The sequence below is a fragment of the Tachyglossus aculeatus genome, chromosome 22 (genome assembly GCF_015852505.1).
Source record: "Tachyglossus aculeatus isolate mTacAcu1 chromosome 22, mTacAcu1.pri, whole genome shotgun sequence".
Taxonomy (NCBI): domain Eukaryota; kingdom Metazoa; phylum Chordata; class Mammalia; order Monotremata; family Tachyglossidae; genus Tachyglossus; species Tachyglossus aculeatus.
In genome coordinates this window covers 32,063,416-32,085,189 of record NC_052087.1, presented here as the reverse complement: position 1 = coordinate 32,085,189, position 21,774 = coordinate 32,063,416, and the positions used below count along the sequence as shown (strand labels likewise).

At 42.4% G+C, this 21,774-nt stretch overlaps 1 protein-coding gene across 1 annotated transcript; it reads left to right on the top strand.

Annotated features, from left to right (window-relative positions):
- The first annotated feature begins 1,456 nt into the window (after positions 1–1,456).
- On the top strand, positions 1,457–11,718 carry LOC119944055 (olfactory receptor 1102-like). The gene is made up of 4 exons (XM_038765281.1): positions 1,457–1,540; positions 2,718–2,726; positions 3,508–3,521; positions 10,770–11,718. Exons 1-4 carry the CDS (start codon positions 1,457–1,459, stop codon positions 11,716–11,718), a joined length of 1,056 nt encoding a protein of 351 aa, XP_038621209.1.
- Positions 11,719–21,774: the final 10,056 nt, after the last annotated feature.

The following is a 21,774-nucleotide window of genomic DNA, read 5'->3' as shown; positions in this document are numbered from 1 at the left end:
GATTTGAGTCTTTGTATTTGGGTTTGCATGGCTCAGTATTAGGGAAAGAATAATAAAAATATGGTTTCTGACAAAAGTGGGGCAGGTCTCAACCATCAAACCCCATATTGAAGTCTTCCCAGATGGGCATTCACTGCCAAAGTGCTGGCAAGAAAAATTAAAATATGGCTGCCGCCAAAGGGGTGGGACTAGCTTCATGCCACAAATCTTGCATTTGACTCTGCTGCTTTGAGTCTTCATGGCCCAGGCACCCAGAATAACAATAAGAACAGGGGTGCTGGCAAACATAAGGCCTGGCTTCATGCCATGAACCTTGGGACTTGATTCTCACAATTGGGTCTTCTTGAACAGGGCTTAGGGGAGAGTGAAGATGGGTTTGGCTTCATCACTTTCCCCTTAATGTGACTCTACCCTTAGGTTTTGAAAACTGAGCCACGTTTGAGGCCCAACAGGTTGAAGAGCTTTGGTCCTCTTTCTCCACCAGCCATCACTCGTGTCAACAGGGGAAAGATGCCAAAAGAACGGACCGGGTGACGACCGACCTCTCGTCGACCTTCGTGTCGGACACGGACTGTTTGGGAGTATCCATGGCGGTAAGGATCATCACCGTGCAGCTGGGATAAAAACCAGATCGTTCTCTAGGTGTCCCTAGAGACAGAGTTAAGAACCATGTGCATCCTCCAAAATTAGCAATGCAGTTTCCTTAAGGTTAAATACTGTTAACCTCTCCATCCCCACCGACTTACCTCCTTCCCTTCCCCACAGCACCTGTATATATGTATATATGTTTGTACATATTTATTGCTCTATTTATTTTACTTGTACATATCTATTCTATTTTATTTTGTTAATATGTTTGGTTTTGTTCTCTGTCTCCCCCTTCTAGACTGTGAGCCCGCTGTTGGGTAGGGACTGTCTCTATATGTTGCCATCTTGTACTTCCCAAGTGCTTAGTACAGTGCTCTGCACACAGTAAGCGCTCAATAAATACGATTGATTGTTTTGCCAGAGGCTGTCTGGTGTTTTCTCCAAAAAGTCTGTGTGTGTGGTGTGCATTATGGGTATGGCTTTTGGGGCATGAATTCAGTAGAGGAGGCCTCAGCACTCTCAGCACCAAGGTCGGCTCTCGTTCCGGGGATCAGAGTACTCTGCCGGGAATTGATACCGTGGACTCGACCGTGGGACCGAGAAGATCCGGGGCCCTTAAATCTATAGACGGGTCAAACTCCCAGAGTCCCTGGTCCCGTCTCCAGCATCATCCCATACAGAACTCCAGCCCCCGGAGAAAGGACCACTTTGGTGTTGACCGGCGTGGGCCTGGGGTGAAGGGGAACCTAGGAGTGGGAATGGTTCCATTTGCAACGTCCAGTTTTGTGTGGCTGTGAGTGGCTCATTTCTGGAGGAGCGACATTCTTGGGAATTGAGGTGGGGACTAAATCAGCGAAGGCCTGATAAAATGACAAATCTTGTGGAAACTGCATCGTCAGCTCAAGTATCTTCCTCACCCGTCAACACTGTTACAGTGGTTTCTACAAGACAGGTGTGGGGTCAAAGAAACTTTTCATGTAAATAGTTTGTAAAGTGAGCATGGAAAGGAGCGTCTCAATGCTCCACTCTTCTCAGGGGTGGAGAAAATTGCTCCCGAGGCATGTGCTACAGGGTTCTGGAACACAAGTAAGACTGATTCTTTCCTTTCATCCTCATTTAACCTGAGTGTTATATATTTTTTTAAAGAGAAACATTATTTGTATTGTCAAAAAAAAGATGACCGTTAGGGCTACATCTGTAATTCATGTACCTACGTGTAATGTTATCGATGTGTGTATGCTCCCTCAGACTGTAAGCTTGTTTTGAGCGGGGCATGTGCTGTATTGTGATTAAAAAATACAATTGACTGGGGGGAGAGGGTCCTAGTTTTTGTTTTCTTTAGGGTTTTGTTTTTTTTTTTGGTCGCCATTGCGGGTCAAATTTTAGTTTTGGGTTGCGGATTAGGTTTGTGATGGGTTTTAGGGTTTGGTTTTAGTTTGTGGGTTAGGTTTTGGTGTTTTGGTATTTTTAGGGTGTTATTAGTTAGGCTTTAGTTTTGCTTTGGTTTTAGTTTTCATTTTAGTAAAGTTTTAGGTTTTGGTTTTAGTTGGGTTTTGGTTTGGGTGGTTTTGGGTTTTTAAGCTTCAGGGGTCTGGAACACATGTGGCAATGATATTCCTTATCCTACATCTTATACCTGAGATATATTTTTTGTTTTGTTTTATTATCTGTCTCCCCCTTCTAGACTGTGATCCCGTTGTTGGGGTAGGGACCGTCTCTAGATGTTGCCAACTTGTACACCCCAAGCGCTTAGTACAGTGCTGTGCACACAGTAAGCGGTCAATAAATACGATTGAATGAATGTATTTTTTCTTTGTGTTATGGTAGTAATTGGCTGACTGTATTAAGTTATATCTGTAACATGTATGTATCTGTAATTGATGTATGGTTTTTGTTCTCCCAATAAACTGTAATCTTCTTTTGCATAATGTTTACTGTTTGCATTGTAATCAGTAAATACAACAGATTGAGTGTTTTTTTTCTGTGGGTGGGATGCTGGATTTGGGTTTAGATTTTAGTCTGTGGGTTTAAAATGTTTTTTTTTAGGTTTAGTTTTGTAGTTCATGTTTAGTTTTTGGTTAACTCTGAGTTTTTAGTGAGTTTAGTTTTGAGTTTGTGTTACCTTTTAGGTTTTAGAGGTATTATTTAGTTTTTGGGTGATCTTTTAGTTTAGTGTTTGAGTTAGTGTTTACCTTTCAGTTTTGAGTTCTTGAGGTAGTTTTTTTGTTTTGAGTTGAGGTAGTTTTACTTTGGGCTTTAGTTTGAGGTTTTGTTAGCTTTTAGTGTTTGAGTAAAGTAAGGTTAGTTTTAGAGCTATAACTTAGTTTTGGAGTTAGCTTTTAATGTGAGGTAGCTTTCAGTATTTAGCCTTTTCAGCTTGCTTTGATTGTGAGATTTTAGGTTTTAGTTAGCTTTGAGTTGAGTTTTCTGCTGGCTTTTGGTTTTCAGTGTAGTTTGAGTTAGCTTTGAGTATGAGTGACCGCTAAGGAAGCTTTCAGTTTTTGAGTTAGCCTTTTAGTTTGTTTTTGAGTTTTTGGTGTTCACTTAAAGTGAGCCTTTAGTTTTGAGTTCTTAGTCTGTCCAGTTTTTGAGTCAGTTTTTCATTTGAAGTAGCTGTCAGCATTGAATAGTTTGCTTTGCGTTTTTGCTTTCTAGGTTTTAATTAGCTTTGAATTTTGAGTTAGTTTTGAGTTGGGGTTTTCCTGGCTTTCAGTTTAGTCTGAGTTAGCTTTTAGTGAACTGATTTGAGTTTTGAGGTAGCTTTCAGTTTTGAGTTGGATTTGAGTTTGCTAGCATTCAGTGTTTAGTTTGATTTAGCTTGTTCTTTTATTTCACTGAATTTTTTTGTTTGAAGTAGCTTTCAGTTTAGTGTTTGAGTTTTTTTTGAGATTTGAGTTTTATGCTTTTATCCGTTTTTAGGAAGTTTTTCTAAGGTTCAGTTTTTCATAACTTCACTTAGTCACCTCTTCAACCAAAAACTCTTCCACTTAAAAAAAACTCATCTCCCCCTCTACAAAAGGAAAAGAACCCTCACTCTTCATACAAATAAAAAAAGCCCTTTCCCTTTTTTTAAAAAAAGCTACCCCTTCAAAGAATAAACCTTTATTCCTCTGTATAAACCAAACAAAATCCCCTTTCTTAAAAATCCTTCCACTTAACAAAAACTAACCTCTCCATCTTAAAACCCAAAAACCCACCTTCTGTTAATAAAAACCTTCCCTCTCACCTTCAAAAAAAAATCCCCTCCCCCCCTTAAAAACCAAAAAACACCCTCATTCCTCTTGGGGGGCGGAGGGAGAGAAGCTTCCCCTCTTAGACAATGAAAACTCTCCCCCTCTAAGAGGGAGAGGGCTCTTTTTTTAAAAAAAAAACCTCCCCCCTCTTAAATCTTTCCCTTTTGAAAAAATAAACTTCCTGTCTGAAAAACAAACTCCCCCTAAAAAAACTAACTCCCTCTTAAAAACAAAGCACCCTCTCCCTCCTAAAAAACAAACTCCCCTTCTTAAACAAAAAAGCCTTTTCTCTTAAAGTAACCTCACCATTTAAAAACAGTACCAAAAAAGTCCTTCTACCTCTTAAAAAAAAACCCAACGAAAAACAATGCCTCATTTCTCCAGAAAAAGCTACCCCTCTTAAAAAACAAATCAACCTTTTCATTCATTTCATCATATTTATTGAGTGCTTACTTTGTGCAGAGCACTGTACTAAGTGCTTGGAAAGTACAACTCGGCAACAGAGACAGTCCCTACCCACCAATGGGCCCACAGTTGGGAAGGTAATAATGGTATTTGTTAAGCACTTATTACGTGCTGAGCACTGTTGTAAGCGCTGGGTCAGATACCAGGTGATCAGGTTGTCCCACGTGGGGCTCAGAGTCTTAATCCCCATTTTACAGATGAGGTAATTGAGGGACAGAGAAGTTAATTGACTTGCCCAAGGTCACACAGCAGACAAGTGGCGGGGTTGGGATTCGAACCCAGGACTTTTTCCACTAAGCCATGCTATGTAAACAACAAACCTCTCCCCTTACAAAAAAGCTAACCTCCCCTAATAGAAACAAAAAGCACCCTCATTCATCTTAAAAACGAAAAGCCCTCTCTTTTAAAAATAAACTTACCCTTTTACCAAAAAAAACCCAAAATGAAAAGCACCCAGCTCTCAAACTCCCCCTTTAAAAAGAAAAAAGACACCTTCCCTCTCAAAAATAAGACTCACTGTCCTAAAAAAAAAAACTTTTAAAAACAAAAAGTACCCTCTCCCGCTTAAAAAAAAATAAAATCCATCTTTAAAAAGGTAAACTTAAAAATAAAAAGGCCCCTCCCTCTTGAAAAGGCAACTCTCCCTCAAACAAAAAACTAACCCTAACCAAAATGAACCCCTTACTAAAAAGTTAAAAAAGAAACCTCACTCTCTTATAAGGAAATACTCATTCCTCTTAAAAATAAAAAACCCTTCCACTCAAAAAAATGAAAGCAAAAGAAAACATCAAAAAATCAAACACCAAAATGGGTTAGGATTATTACTATTAGTTCATTCAGTTGCATTTATTGAGCACTTACTTTATGCAGTACTACTGCATTAGCCTCCTATCTGAACCACTTCTAGACTGTGTGCCCGTTCTTGGGTAAGGACCATCTCTATATGTTGATGATGATGGCATTTATTAAGTGCTTACTATGTGCAAAGTACTGTTCTAAGCTCTGGGGAGGTTACATGGTGATCAGGTTGCCCCACAGGGTGCTCACAGTCTTCATCCCCATTTTACAGATGGGGAAACTGAGGCACAGAGAAGTTAAGTGACTTGCCCAAAGTCACACCTGACAATTGGCGGAGCTGGGATTTGAACCCATGAACTCTGACTCCAAAGCCCGGGCTCTTTCCACTGAGCCACGCTGCTTCTCATGTTGCCGATTTGTACTTCCCAAGCGCTTAGTACAGTGCTCTGCACACAGTAAGCTCTCACTAAATACGATTGGATGGATGAATGAATGAATCTCTCACCCTCCTCCTGTCTCTCCCCGCTTCAGTCTATACTTCACTCTGCTGCCCAGATCATCTTTGTGTAGAAACTCTCTAAGCATGTCACTCCCCTCCTCAAAAATCTCCAGTGGCTGCCCGTCAACCTAGGAATCGAGCAAAAACTCCTCACTCTCAGCTTCCAGGCTGTCCATCCCCTCGCCCCCTCCTACCTCACCTCCCTTCTGTCCTTCTCCAGCCCAGCCCGCACCCTCCGCTCCTCTGCCACCGCTAACCTCCTCACTGGGCCTGGTTCTTGCCTGTCCCCATGTAGACCCCCGGCCCACGTCCTTCCCCTGCCCTGGAATGCCCTCCCTCCACCCATCCATCAAACTAGCTGTCTTCCTCCCTTCAAAGCCCTACTGAGAGCTCACCTCCTCCAGGAGGCCTTCCCACACTGAGACCCCCTTTTCCTCTGCTCCTCCTGCCCTCCCCATCGCCCCTACCCCCTTCCCCTCCCCACAGCACTTGTGTATATTTGTACATATATATTACTCTATTTTTTTAATGATGTGTATATAGCTATAATTCTATTTATTCTGATATTATTGACACCTGTTTACTTGTTTTGTTGTCTGCCTCCCCCTTCTAGACTTTGAGTCCGTTGTTGGGTAGGGACCGTCTCTAGATGTTGCCAACTTTTACTTCCCAAGCGCTTAGTATAGTGCTCTGCACACAGTAAGCGCTCAATGAATACAATTGATTGAATGAATGAATGTGGAGCACTGTGCCAAGTACCTGGGAGAGTGCAATATAATAAGACATGTTCCTTACCCACGAGGAGCTTATAGGCCTATGGGGAGGCAATGTGTCTGTTGTTTTTACTTCCCAAGTGCTTAATACAGTGTAGGGCATGCAGTGATATGCCATTACTAACATCAATCAATGGTATTTATCAAGCACTTACCATGTGCTTGAGAAGCAGCATGGCTCAATGGAAAAACCCCGGGCTTTGGAGTCAGAGGTCATGGGTTCGAATCCTACTCACCACTTAGCTGTGTGACTTTGGGCAAGTCACTTAACAGAAGCAGCGTGGCTTAGTGGAAGTAGCACGGGCTTTGGAGTCAGAGGTCATGGGTTTGAATTCCGGCTCCACCACATGTCTGCTGCGTGACCATCCGCAAGTCACTTAACTTCTCAGAGCTTCAGTTACCTCATCTGTAAAATGGGGATGAAGACTGTGAGCCCAACGTGGGACAACCTGATCACCTTTTATCCCCTCAGTGCATAGAACAGTGTTTTGCACATAGTAAGTGCTTAACAAATGTCATTATTATTATTATTATTATTTTGAACTTCCCTGTGCCTCAGTTCCCTCATCTGTAAAATGGGGATTGAGACTGTGAGTCCCCTGTGGGACAACCTGGTTTACTTTGATCCCCCCCAGTGCTTAGAACAATGCTTGGCACATAGTGAATGCTTAACAAATAACATCATTATTATTATTATGTGCAGAGCACTGTATGAAGGACTTGGGAGAGTACAATATAATAGAGTTGGTAGGCACATTCCCCATCCACAAGGAGTTAACGGTCTTGAGGGAAAAATTGAAGGCTGAGGAAGAGGACACTTTTTCCAACTCTTCCAGATGAAACAACTACTACTACCCACTACCTCCAGCTGATCTCCCTTTATCTTGAATCCAGTGAGCTATTAGGAGCAGGTGGCTGCTTTTTTTTTAATAGCACTACTACACTTACCACATTTAATTACTACTACTATTACTAGTGCTTCCAGAAGGAGAAGAATCCAAGATGATAGACAAAACTATTACTTAAATGAAAAATGGTACTTCCCCTCAGCGTTTTTTCTCCAAACTCCTGCTCCATTGCTTCCTGACAGAGCCACTTTAATCACTGTCCAAAGGGAAACCTCAGTGCGAAAAAGGTAATTCAATCCCCTGTAATAATAATAATAATGGCATTTATTAAGTGCTTACTATGTGCAAAGCACTGTTCTAAGCTCTGGGGAGGTTACAAGGAAATCAGGTTGTCCCACAGGGGGCTCACAGTCTTAATCCCCATTTTCCAGATGAGGTAACTGAGGCCCAGAGAAGTGAAGTGACTTGCCCAAGGTCACACAGCTGACAATTGGCAGAGCTGGGATTTGAACCCATGACCTCTGACTCCAAAGCCCATGTTCTTTCCACTGAGCCACGCTGCTTCTCTAAGCCACAGCTGCTTATGTACAGCTCTGTGCTGACTGAATTGCTTTCTAATAATAATAATAATTGCATTTGTTAAATGCTTACAATGTTCCAAGCACTGTTAGAAGCACTGGGGTAGATTCAAGGTAATCAGCTTGTCTCACATGGGGCTCACAGTCTTAATCCCCATTTTACAGATGTGGTAAGTGAGGCACAGAGAAGTGAAGTGACTTGCCCAAAGTCACACAGCTGACAAATAGTGGAGTCAGGATTAGAACCCATGACCTCTGGTTCCCAAGCCCATGCTCTTTCCACTAAGCCACGCTGCTCCAACTATATAAATTTCAACACACAAATAAGAAATTAGCCAATATTCAGTAGGATTAATTACAACTCCTCTGATCTCCTGAGGATGAAATGCTTCAGAGATCAGGTCCCATATGTCATCAAACACAAGATAAAAAACCTCCTCGCCCTTCACAATAGCAGCTTCAGAAACTAAGGAGGAAATGCCCCCTACCATCTTTATGTAAGTACTAGGATTTAAGACGTTGAGAGGAGAAATATTGAACACAGTCAAAATGCACTTGGGAACAGTGTGGGTGGTAGCTTTGTTGTTTTTTTTTTTCCTTAATAACTTAGCAGACTGAAGAACTAAGAACAAATAAATTGAATCCCCAAGGCTATGATCAGATAAGATATGCTTGCCTTCTGTTGTTTTTCATTGTATACATGATTATAATTTTAATTATGATGCCTTGTTTAGAAATAACTGGTGATACTAGACTGGAAAGCTCTCTCTGAAATCAAACTGGATTACAATGGCTGAAGAGCTGTTCTTATTGGGGGTCAAAAATCTTTAAAAGGGCTAGAGAGCTTTTTCTACGAATCCTTTCTCCTATACATAAATGTACTTAATGAAACAGAGACTGACCCTCTTATAATAAGAAAGGAGGGTCACAGACATTCTCTTCTGGCTCCAATCGCCGCATGGAGTTTGGGACATTTTCTAGTGATGGCATTTTCTTCTCATTTGGAAATTGGTTGCACTGGAGAAGTTTAAGAAACACTACTTTAAAAACAATGCTCCATACATTTTAAGTTATCTGCACCTTTATCTTTAACAGCAAGGTTGACATATGATTGGGTGAAATAGTGAATAACATGCTATTTGGCCATGAGCAGGAGTGATTTTTTCTGCATAAATCTAATTATATTTCTGTTTCATCAAAAGTAGTCTCTATTTTAAATCATTTGGGACTGATTAACTTGTATCTACCCCAGTACTTGGAACACGCTTGAAGTACTGAACAAATGTGATGATGATTGTAATAATGATTTAGATGAGTCCATGCAAACTGACATTGTTATATATCCCAAACCATGTATTAGCTCAATATATTTTGATCTCTTCCGGTGTCATTCTCAGGGTCTAAAAGCTGGTCACTTGGAACTGACAACTGAAGTTAGTTGTTAGACCTGCCCATGCCTTATAGCCACAGGGCAGGTTTGGCTTCTGAGTTGAAGATGGGGCAGATTTCTTGGGCTCATTTCACTGTTTACAGGACAAGAACCAATGAATTGGCCGACATCAGTTACAGTTCTCTCCCTTAAGTGAATCAATAAAATACTTCCAAATACTTTCTCCCTGAGATGTATTGAAATCTATACTGTCTGCATCCATACGGTGTTTCTCCATAAGAAGTGTGATCCTCATCAAGACTGAGCTTTGAATGTGCTTGAATGGACAAAAGGAAATGGAAAGTTGGGGGAGATATTTTGATAATTTTGGGAAACTAACTTTTCCTTTTGAAATAGAGGTTTTTGGGATGCAGAGTTGCATTATTAGCTGTAGTACAGGTCAAAGTGGAATTATAAGATTGGAATTATAAGATTAGAGAGCTCTTGAGAGGTCACGCACTCTCCATTGTCCTTTCCAGCACTGTATAATATAAACTCAACCTCTTGTATTTCACAAACCCACATGGGTAATTTCAGTGTTCAGACATGGAATGAGTGGTCACAATCAATCAGTAATATTTACCGAGCACTTATTGTGTGCGCAGCACTAAACAAAGCAGTTGAGAGAGTACATTACAATCTCCTTACTATTAGCTTCAAAACTGTCCATCACCTTGCCCCCTCCTACCTCACTTCCTTTCTCTCCTACAGCCCAGTCCACACATTCTGCTCCTCTGCTGCTAATTGTGCCTCATTCTCACCTGTCCCGCTGCAATAGCTAAGACTGAAGCAACAGATGGAGAACTTTGAAAGAAAATGTTGTGGGCTTTCTTTCACGTAAGAAGAAGTAGGTAGATTTAGAAGGATGAGAATGATATCTTACATATGCCACTTAGAAAAGGTGATATGTCAACTGTATGAAGGAAAAATTGGAGAGGCTTAAGGGAGAGAAGCAACATTCATGTGCAAAATCTATTGTGAAAGGAATGGAGTTGGTGGGGTTTTTTTATTCACATTTTATTTTTTTTAATTCTCATCTATCTAAATTGTCTAGGACTCAAACTCACCCAGCTTACTCATGCTTCCATTTCTCTGTGCTTTTCATTCATTCAGTCATATTTATTGAGTGCTTCCTGTGTGCAGAGCACTGTACTAAGTGCTTGGGAAGTACAAGTTAGCAACATATAGAGACGGTCCCGACCCAACAACGGGCTCACAGTCTAGAAGGGGGGGACAGACAACAAAACGTAGGCAGGTGACAAGACCGTGATCTGTGCTTGTGCAGAATAGGTAAGAAGGAATGTTTGAGCAAAGAAAGTTTGAAGTCAAGGTGAAATTTGCAAAACATCTTGAAATTCAGACAATATTATGCTTTCAAGGGAATCCAGTCCATATTTTACCTAAAACTGTCTATTGAATTGGGTCATTTTCACTTAAGGAAAATGAAGAAAATAGAGATTTGACACTTTCAATAAGTACACTGACTTCGTTGATAAATGTCTACGTAAGACTAAATCATTTTACAAATGATCATTTCAACTTAGTTCTTAATTTACAGATTGGACATGGTGTCAGTGAACCTGCATAATGACTCTACTATAATTGAGTTTGTTCTGATGGGATTCCCGGTTCCTGAGGAGCTACAGATCATCCTGTTCTTGGTGTTTCTAGCCATCTATCTCTTCACTTTGGTGGGGAACCTGGGAATGGTTCTGCTGATCAGGATGGACTCCCGGCTTCATAACCCCATGTATTACTTTTTGAGTGTCTTGTCTTTCCTGGATGCCTGCTACTCCTCAGTGGTCACCCCCAAGATATTGGTGAATTTTTTAGCGGGGAATAAATCCATCTCTTTTTCTGGCTGTGCTACACAAATGCTTTTCTTCGTAACTTTGGGAACCACTGAGTGTTTTCTTCTGGCTGCTATGGCTTATGATCGCTATGTGGCCATTTCTAATCCTCTGCTCTACATGGCCGTTATGTCACCCAGAATCTATGTGTCGCTCATCATTGGCTCCTATATTGGTGGCCTCCTGCATGGCATCTTACATACATCCGCCACCTTCAGTTTATCCTTCTGCGGTTCCAATGAAATCAGACATTGTTTCTGTGATATCCCCCCACTCTTATCCCTCTCCTGCTCTGATACGCACATCAACGAACTGTTACTCTTTAATGTTGTAAGCGCTATTGAGGTGGTCACCATCCTCATTGTGCTCGTCTCCTATGGCTACATCCTGGCTGCCATCCTGAGGATCCGCTCCGCTCAAGGGAGACACAAGGCTTTTTCAACCTGTGCCTCCCACCTGGCAGGAGTGACCATATATCACAGTACGATACTCGCCGCGTACGTCAGACCCATTTCAAGCTACACTCTGGAGCATGGCATAATGGCGTCTCTATTTTACACGGTTGTGATTCCCATGATGAATCCAGTAATTTACAGTCTAAGGAACAAGGATGTGAAGGATGCTTTTAAAAAAGTTTTAGAGAAACATTTTCAGTGATGAAACATAAGAGCAATAGACTCCTTACGGGGCAATGACTCTAATAAAGAATTTGGAGTCAGGAGACCTGGGTTCTAATCTCAGTGCCACCAGGTATTTGCTGTGTGACATTGGGCCAGTCAACTTCTCTGTGACTCAGTTTTCTCATTTGTAAATTGAGAATTAAATGCCTATTCTTTCACTTCTTTTGACTTTGAACCCCATGTTGGACATGGGCTGTATCTGAACTGATTACATTATATCCACCCCGGTGCCTAGAACATAGCTAACACTTAACAAATGCCATAATATACATTAATATTACAACTAGCCACAACTCACATCAGTAAAATAAGTGTTTTAAAACTGATCCATATTCTGGTTTTCAATGATCAGAAAGCATTTAAATTCCTTTCAACTCACCCATAGTGAATTAACTAATCTGGAAAGGATACTTGTTGTGAATAGGGAACCTGTCTACCAACCTTCTTATATTCATTCATTCAATCATATTTATTGAGTGCTTACTATGGGCTGAGCACTGTACTAAGAGCTTAGGAAAGTACAATGCAATAATTAACAGACACATTCCCTGCCCACAATAAGCTTACAGTCTAGAGGGGTGAGACTCTGACACCAATATAGACAAATAAATGCCAGATATGGAATAAGTGCTGTGGGGCTGGGAAGGAGGAAGAACAAAGGGAGCAAGTCAGGGTTCTCAAACACTTAGTGATTCATATTGTACTCTCCCCAGCACCTAGTACAGTGTTCTGCACATGGCAAGTGCTCAATAAATATGATTGATTATCCCAAAAGGAATAGCAAAATGACCAGTCTCTTGCTGTACAGTACAGTCACCCCATCTCATTCTTTAGTAATTATAAATGCTCTCTCCCCCTCCCTCCAGGCTCGCATCTCTTCCTGCCTTCAGGACATCTCCATCTGGATGTCTGCCCGCCACCTCAAACTCAACATGTCCAAGACTGAACTCCTTGTCTTCCCTCCCAAACCCTGCCCTCTCCCTGACTTTCCCATCACTGTTGACGGCACTACCATCCTTCCCGTCTCACAAGCCTGCAACCTTGGTGTCATCCTCGACTCCGCTCTCTCATTTACCCCTCACATCCAAGCCGTCACCAAAACCTGCTGGTCTCACCTCCGCAACATTGCCAAGATCTGCCCTTTCCTCTCCATCCAAACCGCTACCTTGCTTGTTCAAGCTCTCTTCCTATCCCATCTGGATTACTGTATCAGCCTCCTCTCTGATCACCCATCCTCCTGTCTCTCTCCACTCCAATCCATACTTCACACCGCTGCCCAGATTGTCTTTGTCCAGAAACGATCTGGGCATGTTACTCCCCCTCCTCAAAAATCTCCAGTGGCTACCAATCAACCTACACATCAGGCAGAAACTCCTCATCCTCAGCTTCAAGGCTCTTCATCACCTTGCCCCCTCCAACCTCACCTCCCTTCTCTCCTTCTCCAGCCAGCCCACACCCTCCGCTAATCTCCTCACCGAGCCTCGTTCTAGCCTGTCCCGCCGTCGACCCCTGGCCCACGTCATCCCCCTGGCCTGGAATGCCCTCCATCTCTACATCCACCAATCTAGCTCTCTTCCTCCCTTCAAGGACCTACTGAGAGCTCACCTCCTCCAGGAGGCCTTCCCAGACTGAGCCTCCTCCTTCCTCTTCCCCCCTCCATCCCCCCCGCCTTACCTCCTTCCCTTCCCCACAGCACCTGTATATATGTATATGTGTTTGTACGTATTTATTACTCTATTTTACTTGTACCTTTTTATTCTACTGATTTTATTTTGTTAATATGATTTGTTTGTTCTCTGTCTCCTCCTTCTAGACTGTGAGCCCACTGTTGGGTAGGGACAGTCTCTATATGTTGCCAACTTGTACTTCCCAAGCGCTTAGTACAGTGCTCTGCACACAGTAAGCGCTCAATAAATATGATTGATGATGATGATGAATAAATATGATTGAATGAATGCTCTGCACACAATACGATAAATACGATTGAATGAATAAGCAAATTGGGTTGGACACAGTTCCTGTTCCACGTGGGTCTCACAGTCTTAATCCCCATTTTAGAGATTCATTCATTCAATTGTATTTATTGAGCGCTTACTGTGTGCAGAGTACTGTACGAAGTGCTTGAGAAATACAAATCGGCAACACATAAGATGGTCCCTACCCAACAGCAGGCACACAGTCTGGAAGGGGGAGACAGACAAAACAAAACATGTAGACAGATGTCAAAACCATCAGAATAAATAGAATTATAGCTATATGCACATCATTAATGAAACAGAGTAGTAAATATGTACAAGTAAAATAGAGTAATAAATCTGAACAAATATATGCAAGTGTTCTGAGGAGGGGAAGAAGGTATGGTGGGGGAGGATGGGGAATAGGAGAGGTAAAAGGGGGCTCAGTCTGGGAGGGCCTCCTGGAGGAGGCGAGCTCTCAGTAGGGCTTTGAAGGGAGGAAGAGAGCTAGTTTGGGAGATGTGTAGGGAGGGCATTCCAGGCCAGGGGAAGGACGTGGGCCAACGACGGCGGGACAGGCAAGAACGAGGTACAGTGAGGAGGTTCGCGGCAGAGGAGTGGAGGGTGCGGGCTGGGCTGGAGAAGGAGAGAAGGGGGGTGAGGTTAGAGGGGGTGAGGGGATGGACAGCCTTGAAGCTGAGAGGAGGGGGGGTTTTGCTTGATTTGTAGGTTGACAGGCAACCACTGGAGATTTTTGAGGAGGCGAGTGACATGCCCAGAGCCCATGCCCATACCCAGATGAGATAACTGAGGCACAGAGAAGTGAAGTGATTTGACCAAGGCGTCACAAGTGCCGGATTAGAACCCAGGTGCTTCTAACTACCAGGCTGGTGCTCTATCCAGTAGGTCACAGGTTTTTCTGTCAGAACTCACTCTTCTGATGGGTAATTTTGCTCCAGAGCAGTATTTCACTGAGTGTTTTTCATCTTAGGGGGGCATAACAGAATTTATTCCCATAAAGTTTTAGAGTGCGGAGAGGAAAGAGTTTCTATACTCCCCATCTGAATTCTTCTCTTCTAGAGAAAATGAGCTCCTTGGTGTCAATAGGTTCATGTGCTGGCTACATCTCTTCTTTATATTTAAAGTCCATTCCTGTGAAACATTGCGAGATTTGTACATCACTGATATTTATTGAGCCCTTACTGTGTGCAGAGCACATTGTTATATATCCCAAACCATCCATTTACCCATATTTTGAGCTTTTCTGTGTGGGTCTGTGTCACTCAGTAGTGACAACTGAAGTCGGTTGGTATATCTGGCCATGCGTTTTAGCACTGCATTAAGTGCTCTGGACACAGAAGAACTGACGTTCTAATTCTGGTTCCACCACTTATCTGCTGTGTGACCTTGGGCAAGTCACTTAGCTTCTCTGCACCTCAGTTCCCTCATCTATAAAATGGGGATTGATTCTGTGAGCCCCATGTGAGACATGGATTATGTCCAACCTGCCTAACTTGTAATAATAATAATAATAATAATAATAATAATGGTATCTTTTAAGCGCTTACTATGTGCCAAGCACTGTTCTAAGTGCTGGGGTAGATACAAGGTAATCAGGTTGTCCCACATGGGGCTCACAACTTCAATCCCCATTTTACAGATGAGGTAACTGAGGCACAGAGAAGTGAAGCGACTTGCCCAAAGTCACCCAGCTGATAAGTGGCGGAGCTGGGATTAGTACCCACAACTCTGACTCCCAACCCTGTGTTTCTGTCACTAAGCCACACTGCTTCTTGCATCTATCTTGGCACTTAGTACAGTGTCTGGCACAGGGTAAGTGCTTAACATATCGCATAAAAAAAGTGGAAGAGTACAAGAGAAATGGGAACAAGTCCTGTCCTCAAGGAGTCCACAATCTACTTACTGTGTGCAGAGCACTGGCTAAATGGAAAGAGCACGGGCTTTGGAGTCCGAAGTCATGGGTTCAAATCCAAGGTCTGCCAATTGTCAGCTGTGTGACTTTAGGTAAGTCACTTCACTTCTCTGGGCCTCAGTTCTCTTATCTGTAAAATGAGGATTAAGACTGTGAGCCCACTGTGGGATAACCTGATTACCTTGCAGCCTCCCCAGTGCTTAGAACAGTGCTTTGTACATAGTGAGTTCTTAATAAATGCCATTATTCTAGATTGTAAGCTTACTGTAGGCAGGGCCATATCTACCAACTCTGTTATAGTGTACTCAAATGCGTAGTACAGTGCTGTGCACATAGTAAGCACTCAATAAATTTCAATGATGATGATAATCAGTTGAACTACTTAATTTCACCCCTCTCCATTTTGTATGTCATTCTGTTGCCCAAAAGAGAATTTTCAAATAATAATAATAATAATAATAATTTTGGTATTTAAGTGCTTACAATGTGCAAAGCACTGTTCTAAGCGCTGGGGAAGATACAAGGTGATCAGGTTGTCCCATGTGGAGCTCACAATCTTAACCCCCATTTTACAGATGAGGTAACTGAGGCACAGAGAAGTGACTTGCCCAAAGTCGCACAGCTGACAAGCGGTGGAACTGGGATTTAAACCCATGACATCGGACTCCCAAGCCCAGGCTCTTTCCACTGAGCCATGATGCTTGCATTTATCTCCACTGTTTAAGACTCTAGTAGTTACCCACTCCTCTCTGCAGCACCCAGAGGTTCCGAAATCATTAGTTTTAAGCCACTAAATTAATTCTCTTCTCCCTACTTATCCACTCTCTTCTCCCACTACACTCTAGCTCACACTCTTCACTCCTCTCAAGCTAACCAACTCACATCCAGCCAAGCTGCCAGTATCCCATGGAACAAGAGAAAGTGTACACAGTGGCTTGTACCTAATATATTACCGGGTTGACCCTCCTGATTTTCAGCCTGAGGAACAAGGATGGTCTTGTCTCTCATACTGCCAATGCTTTCCCCATGCCCTTCCCTCTGGCTGAAACTCCCTCCCACTTCAAATTAGAATGATCCTCTTCCTCATTCTTCTCAGGTTCAAAACCCTCTTATAATCACATCTTCTCCAAAGAGACCTTCTCTGTTAATTGCTGTTCTCCTCAGGTTAAATCACTCCTTCTGCCATCTCAGCAGTTCTGCACTACCTGAGCACTTCTGAGAAGCAGCCTGGCTCAGTGGAAAGAGCACGGGCTTTGGAGTCAGAGGTCGTGGGTTCAAATCCCGGCTCTTCCAATTGCCAGCTGTGTGACTTTGGGCAAGTCACTTAACTTCTCTGGGCCTCAGTTATGTCATCTGTAGAATGGGGATTAAGACTGTGAGCCCCCCGTGGGACAATCTGATCACCTTGTAACCTCCCCAGCACTTAGAACAGTGCTTCGCACATAGTACTAGCTTAATAAATGCCATTATTATTATTATTATTCTGAATTCACAGTGCCTAAGGGAACTTGTGTACAGATCTTTGAGTGTAACATTCTATTTCCTAAGCCCTAACTCATGTACAAACCCAACTGATCACATTTAAAAAAGTATGATATTTGTTAAGTGCTTACTATGTGTCAAGCACTGTACTAAGCCCTGGGGTTGAATCAAAGTAATTGTTTGGAGACAGTCCCTTTCCCACATAGGGCTCACAGTCTCAAACCCCATTTTACATATGAGGTAACTGAGGAGCAGGGAAATTAAGTGACTTGCCCAAGGCCACACAACAGATGAGTGGTGGAGCCAGGATTAGAATCCAGATCTTCTCACTCTCAGGTCTGTGCTCTAACTAGACCACACTGCATCTCTACAGATCGCATTGCTTCTTTTCTCCTTCTCTGAAAAAAGTGTTTCAGTCTTTATGCAGAGCACTGTCTACTATCATATATTAGTGATAATATATTTATTTTAATACAAACGAGGGCATACAGACATTTAGCATTGCCATTGCTCATCCCTGATGGTTGGGGTTGTACAGTCCCAGATTTAAAAAAGAAGAGGGATCTACACTATTGTCATCACAGAAGTCTGAGCCCAGGGGACCGAATGGCAAATTAATGATCCAATCTGTGGGTCTCCTGAGTTTCAGGACTGTGCTATGAGCCAAGGAGTTTGTCCCCAAGTGATCCTCAATCCAACATAAAAGCATCTGCATTATCCATATAAACCCCTCTAAGGCTGAATACCCCCAGCAACAGGATTTTAATCATTCTGGACTTTGCATGATTAAAGGCAGGGACTATTTCTTTGCCATTTTAACACTCTCATCTGATACAGGAAGTCTATCAGTGTGAAAGATTTGAGAGAAGAATATTCTGCTCTCCATTTACTGGCTAGGTCTCTGCAGGCAAGTGAAGTGGAGAGTCAAACTGCTATCTATTGAATCTGATTAGAACTGATAGGCAAAATCCCTCTATTATCATCAATCATATTTATTGAGCACTTACTATGTGCAGAGCACTGTACTAAGTGCTTATTATGAAAGTAAGTGGCTATATTAGGTTATTTTTTACTTGTGGAGTAGAATTGGATGACAAAAATCAAAGCTACTAAACAGGTGAGGACATTTTGAGTGAAATTAGTATGTGGTTATGTTAACATATATCTGGCTATTTGGACTTTCAAATGCAAGGTTATGCCATCTAAAAAGTTAGAGCAATGTACATCTTCAGGTGGTTTCTCAGTGAATAAGGGAGAAATATGTCATAATCTTCCTAGCTTGGGGTACAGTGGAAAAGAGGCTTTTCTAAATGTTGTCCCTTTCTTTGAAAACCATTCCTGGCTGAATCTCAGCAGTGGAAGCCCAGTGAGTGAGCAGGTGTTCCCAGGACGCAGTTCCCTACCTGGATTCTGCATTCATTCATTCACTCAATCGTATTTATTGAGCACTTACTGTGTGCAGAGCACTGTACTAAGTGCTTGGAAAGTACAAGTTGGCAACCTATGGAGACAGTCCCTACCCAACAACAGCTCCTTGGAGCCATTCTGAACATCACCTGTTCCATAATGCACAATGGAAAAGCACGGTCTAAGACATCTGATGGTTTTTAAATGCAAGAAGATGGAAGAGTCTTATTTACGAGTAAAAATAGTTGAGATCACAGCTAATTATTCAAGAATAAAGTTAGTCATCTTACCAACCAGTTACCAGGACATATTAATAATGATAATAGTGGTATTAGGTGCTGAGAAGTCTATCAGTCCCTGTCCCGCATGGGGCTCACAGTCTTAATTCCCGTTTTACAGACAAGGAAACTGAGGAGGTGAAGTGACTTGTCCAAGGTCACACAGCAGACAAGTGGCAGAGCCGGGAGTAGAAGCCGGGTCATTTTGACTCCCAGCCCCAAGATCAATCCACTAGGCCATGCTGCTTCCCTACTTACTGAGCACTCCCGCAATGGAAAGCACTGTGCTTTCTCTGCTCTCCCAGGGGGAGGAACTCTAAATTCTTCAACAACAATTTATTCATTTTAGTCTACTCAAATTACCACATTTTCTCCTCGAGGCTTTATATTACAACGCAGCTTCTTGTGGGTCCCTTACAACTAAGGTATTTTTAGGGTGGTAAAACTTTGGTTCTTTTTGCTTTCTGCCATGGATGCACAGTTATCTATATTAATTAGGCCTGAAGCTGATTTAACAAAAATAATAATAATAAAAATGATAATAATGACGACAGTAATAATTTCTGCCCTCTGTACATGAGACAACTAGGCTAATAGGGATGTCATAAGGATAATAGGGATGTCAAAAAGACTTAATTAGAGAAAGGAGAATTTATATCTGTCCCTCTTACGTTCAGCATAAGAAATCAAGGGGAGGGCCTGGGTGTCGGGAGACCTGGGTTCTAATCCTAGTTCTGTCCCTTACCTGCTGTGCGATCTTGGGAAAGTCACATCTCTGTGCCTTAGTTCTCTTATCTGCCAAAGTGAGGATTCAATATCTGCTCTCTCTCTTTGAGCCCCATGTGAGACCTGATTATCTTTGCATCCACTGCAACGCTTAGTACAGCGTTTGTCACATAGTGAGTGCTTAACAAATGTTATTATTATTGTTATTACCCTTGTGTGCATAGTCAAGGGACACCATTTAACACCGTGACTGGCGTGTGTTTGGGGCAGGGGGGCGGACACACACTCCTGGAGATTCTCCCGAATGCTGATTCCTATTGCTCTGTCCGCCAGTTGATCTTTCTTCTTTGTACCTGAGAGATCCACACTATCAAAGATCGGAGTCAGAAGTCCTGGGTTCTAATCCTGGCTCCGCCACTTGTCAGCTATGTGACCTTGGGCAAGTTACTTGACTTCTCTGTTCCTCGGTGACCTCATCTGTAGAACGGGGATGAAGACTGTGAGCCCCAGGTGGGACAACCTGATGATCTTGTATCTACCCCAGCGCTTAGAACAGTGCTTGACACATAGTAAGCACTTAACAAATACCACCATTATTATTATTATTATTATTATTATTATCGGAGTAGGCAGCAGGACACGTGGCTTCTATCCTTGGAATGGCCACCTCTTTCTAATCGAGAATTAATTGGGAAGAGATTGGGCATAAAAGTGGTTGCTTTCTCCTCCATAGTTCCTAAACCGCTCCACAGTGGAGAATAGGACTCAGTTCTAATAGAAAAATAGGACTGGTTTTCGTGGCCACAAAATAACTTTGGTTTCTGATTCAGGTTTCTTTCAAACTCCACATCCTGAGGTTGCATGGCTGCCTAGGGTATGGTTATGAGTCATCTCAGTGGTTTTATCCTTTGGTTTCCAAACTAGGAAAGAGGTGTTTTGAGTAAGGCTGTGATCCATAGCAACAGTAGTAGCAGCTGGAAAACAAAACAAAACCAAAAAATACATCTGGAAGGATATTAGGTAAGTCCTCTGGGCTGAGTGTATCAGTGGAGGCTTGGGGCAAAGTACTCTCTCAGTGAATATCTTCCTCTCTTATTGGGATGTAATTGAATAAAGACATTAGGTCACAAAGAGAAAGATTGATATCTTTTATTAATCCAGCCTTTCAAATGGCAAAGTAGGATTAATTTGGGTGAGGAAGTTAATAATAATAATAATAATAGCATTTATTATGCGCTTACTGTGTGCAAAGCACCGTTCTAAGTGCTGGAGAGGTTACAAGGTGATCAGGTTGTCCCACATGGGGCTCACAGTCTTAATCCCCATTTTACAGATGAGTGAACTGAGGCCCAGAGAAGTGAAGGGACTTGCCCAAAGTCACACAGCTGGCAATTGGCAGAGCCAGGATTTGTTAGTCCCGTTTTGATGCACTTTTGAACCTTGCCATTTCCCTAATCCAAAATTTACTCTGTCTGTCTCCCCCCCTAGATTGTAAAATCTTTGTGGGCAAAAATAATAATAAGAATGACATTTGTTAAGCACTTACTATGTGCCAGGCACCGTACTAAGCGCTGGGGTGGATATACACAAATTAGGTTGGACATAGTCCCTTTATGGGGCTCACGGTCTTCATCCCCATTTTACAGATGAGATAACTGAGGAACAGAGAAGTGAAGTGACTTACCCAAAGCCTCACAGCAGACAAGGGGAGGAGCCAGGATTAGCACCCAAGACCTTCAGGCCCCCAGGCCCATGCTCTATCCACTACCCCATCTGTCTCCTCTATCATGTCTACCAACGATTCTACCAATTATTGTATTGTACTCTTCCAAATACAACTGTACAGTGTTTACCTTTGATTCACTGATGGGCCAGAAAAGTGTCTTTTGCTACTATTGTACTCTACAAAGTACTTCGTTCAGTACATGGCGGTCAAAAGGCACTCAATAAATACCATACTTCTAAGATTCCTATCACTGGAGCACAGGAGACATGCGTTCAAATCTCAGCTCTGTTACCTTTGCTGTGATGTAGTCACTTATCATCTCTGGGCCTGGGGATTAAACTGAATCCCAGGTGGGGCAGCAGTTCCATCTCATTATTTTTTAATCTACCTCAGCACTTACACAGTGCTTGGCACATAATAAGTGTTTCACAGATACCCCAATTATAGTTTAATAAATAAGTTTAATAGACGATATGATTGATTATTGTTGATATCATTTTGCGCTCTCAAAGGAAAATCCATTCAA

Bases quoted from the DNA above. Each gene is read 5' to 3' on its own strand.
- LOC119944055 (XM_038765281.1), top strand. From the start codon at position 1,457: ATGACAAATCTTGTGGAAACTGCATCGTCAGCTCAAGTATCTTCCTCA.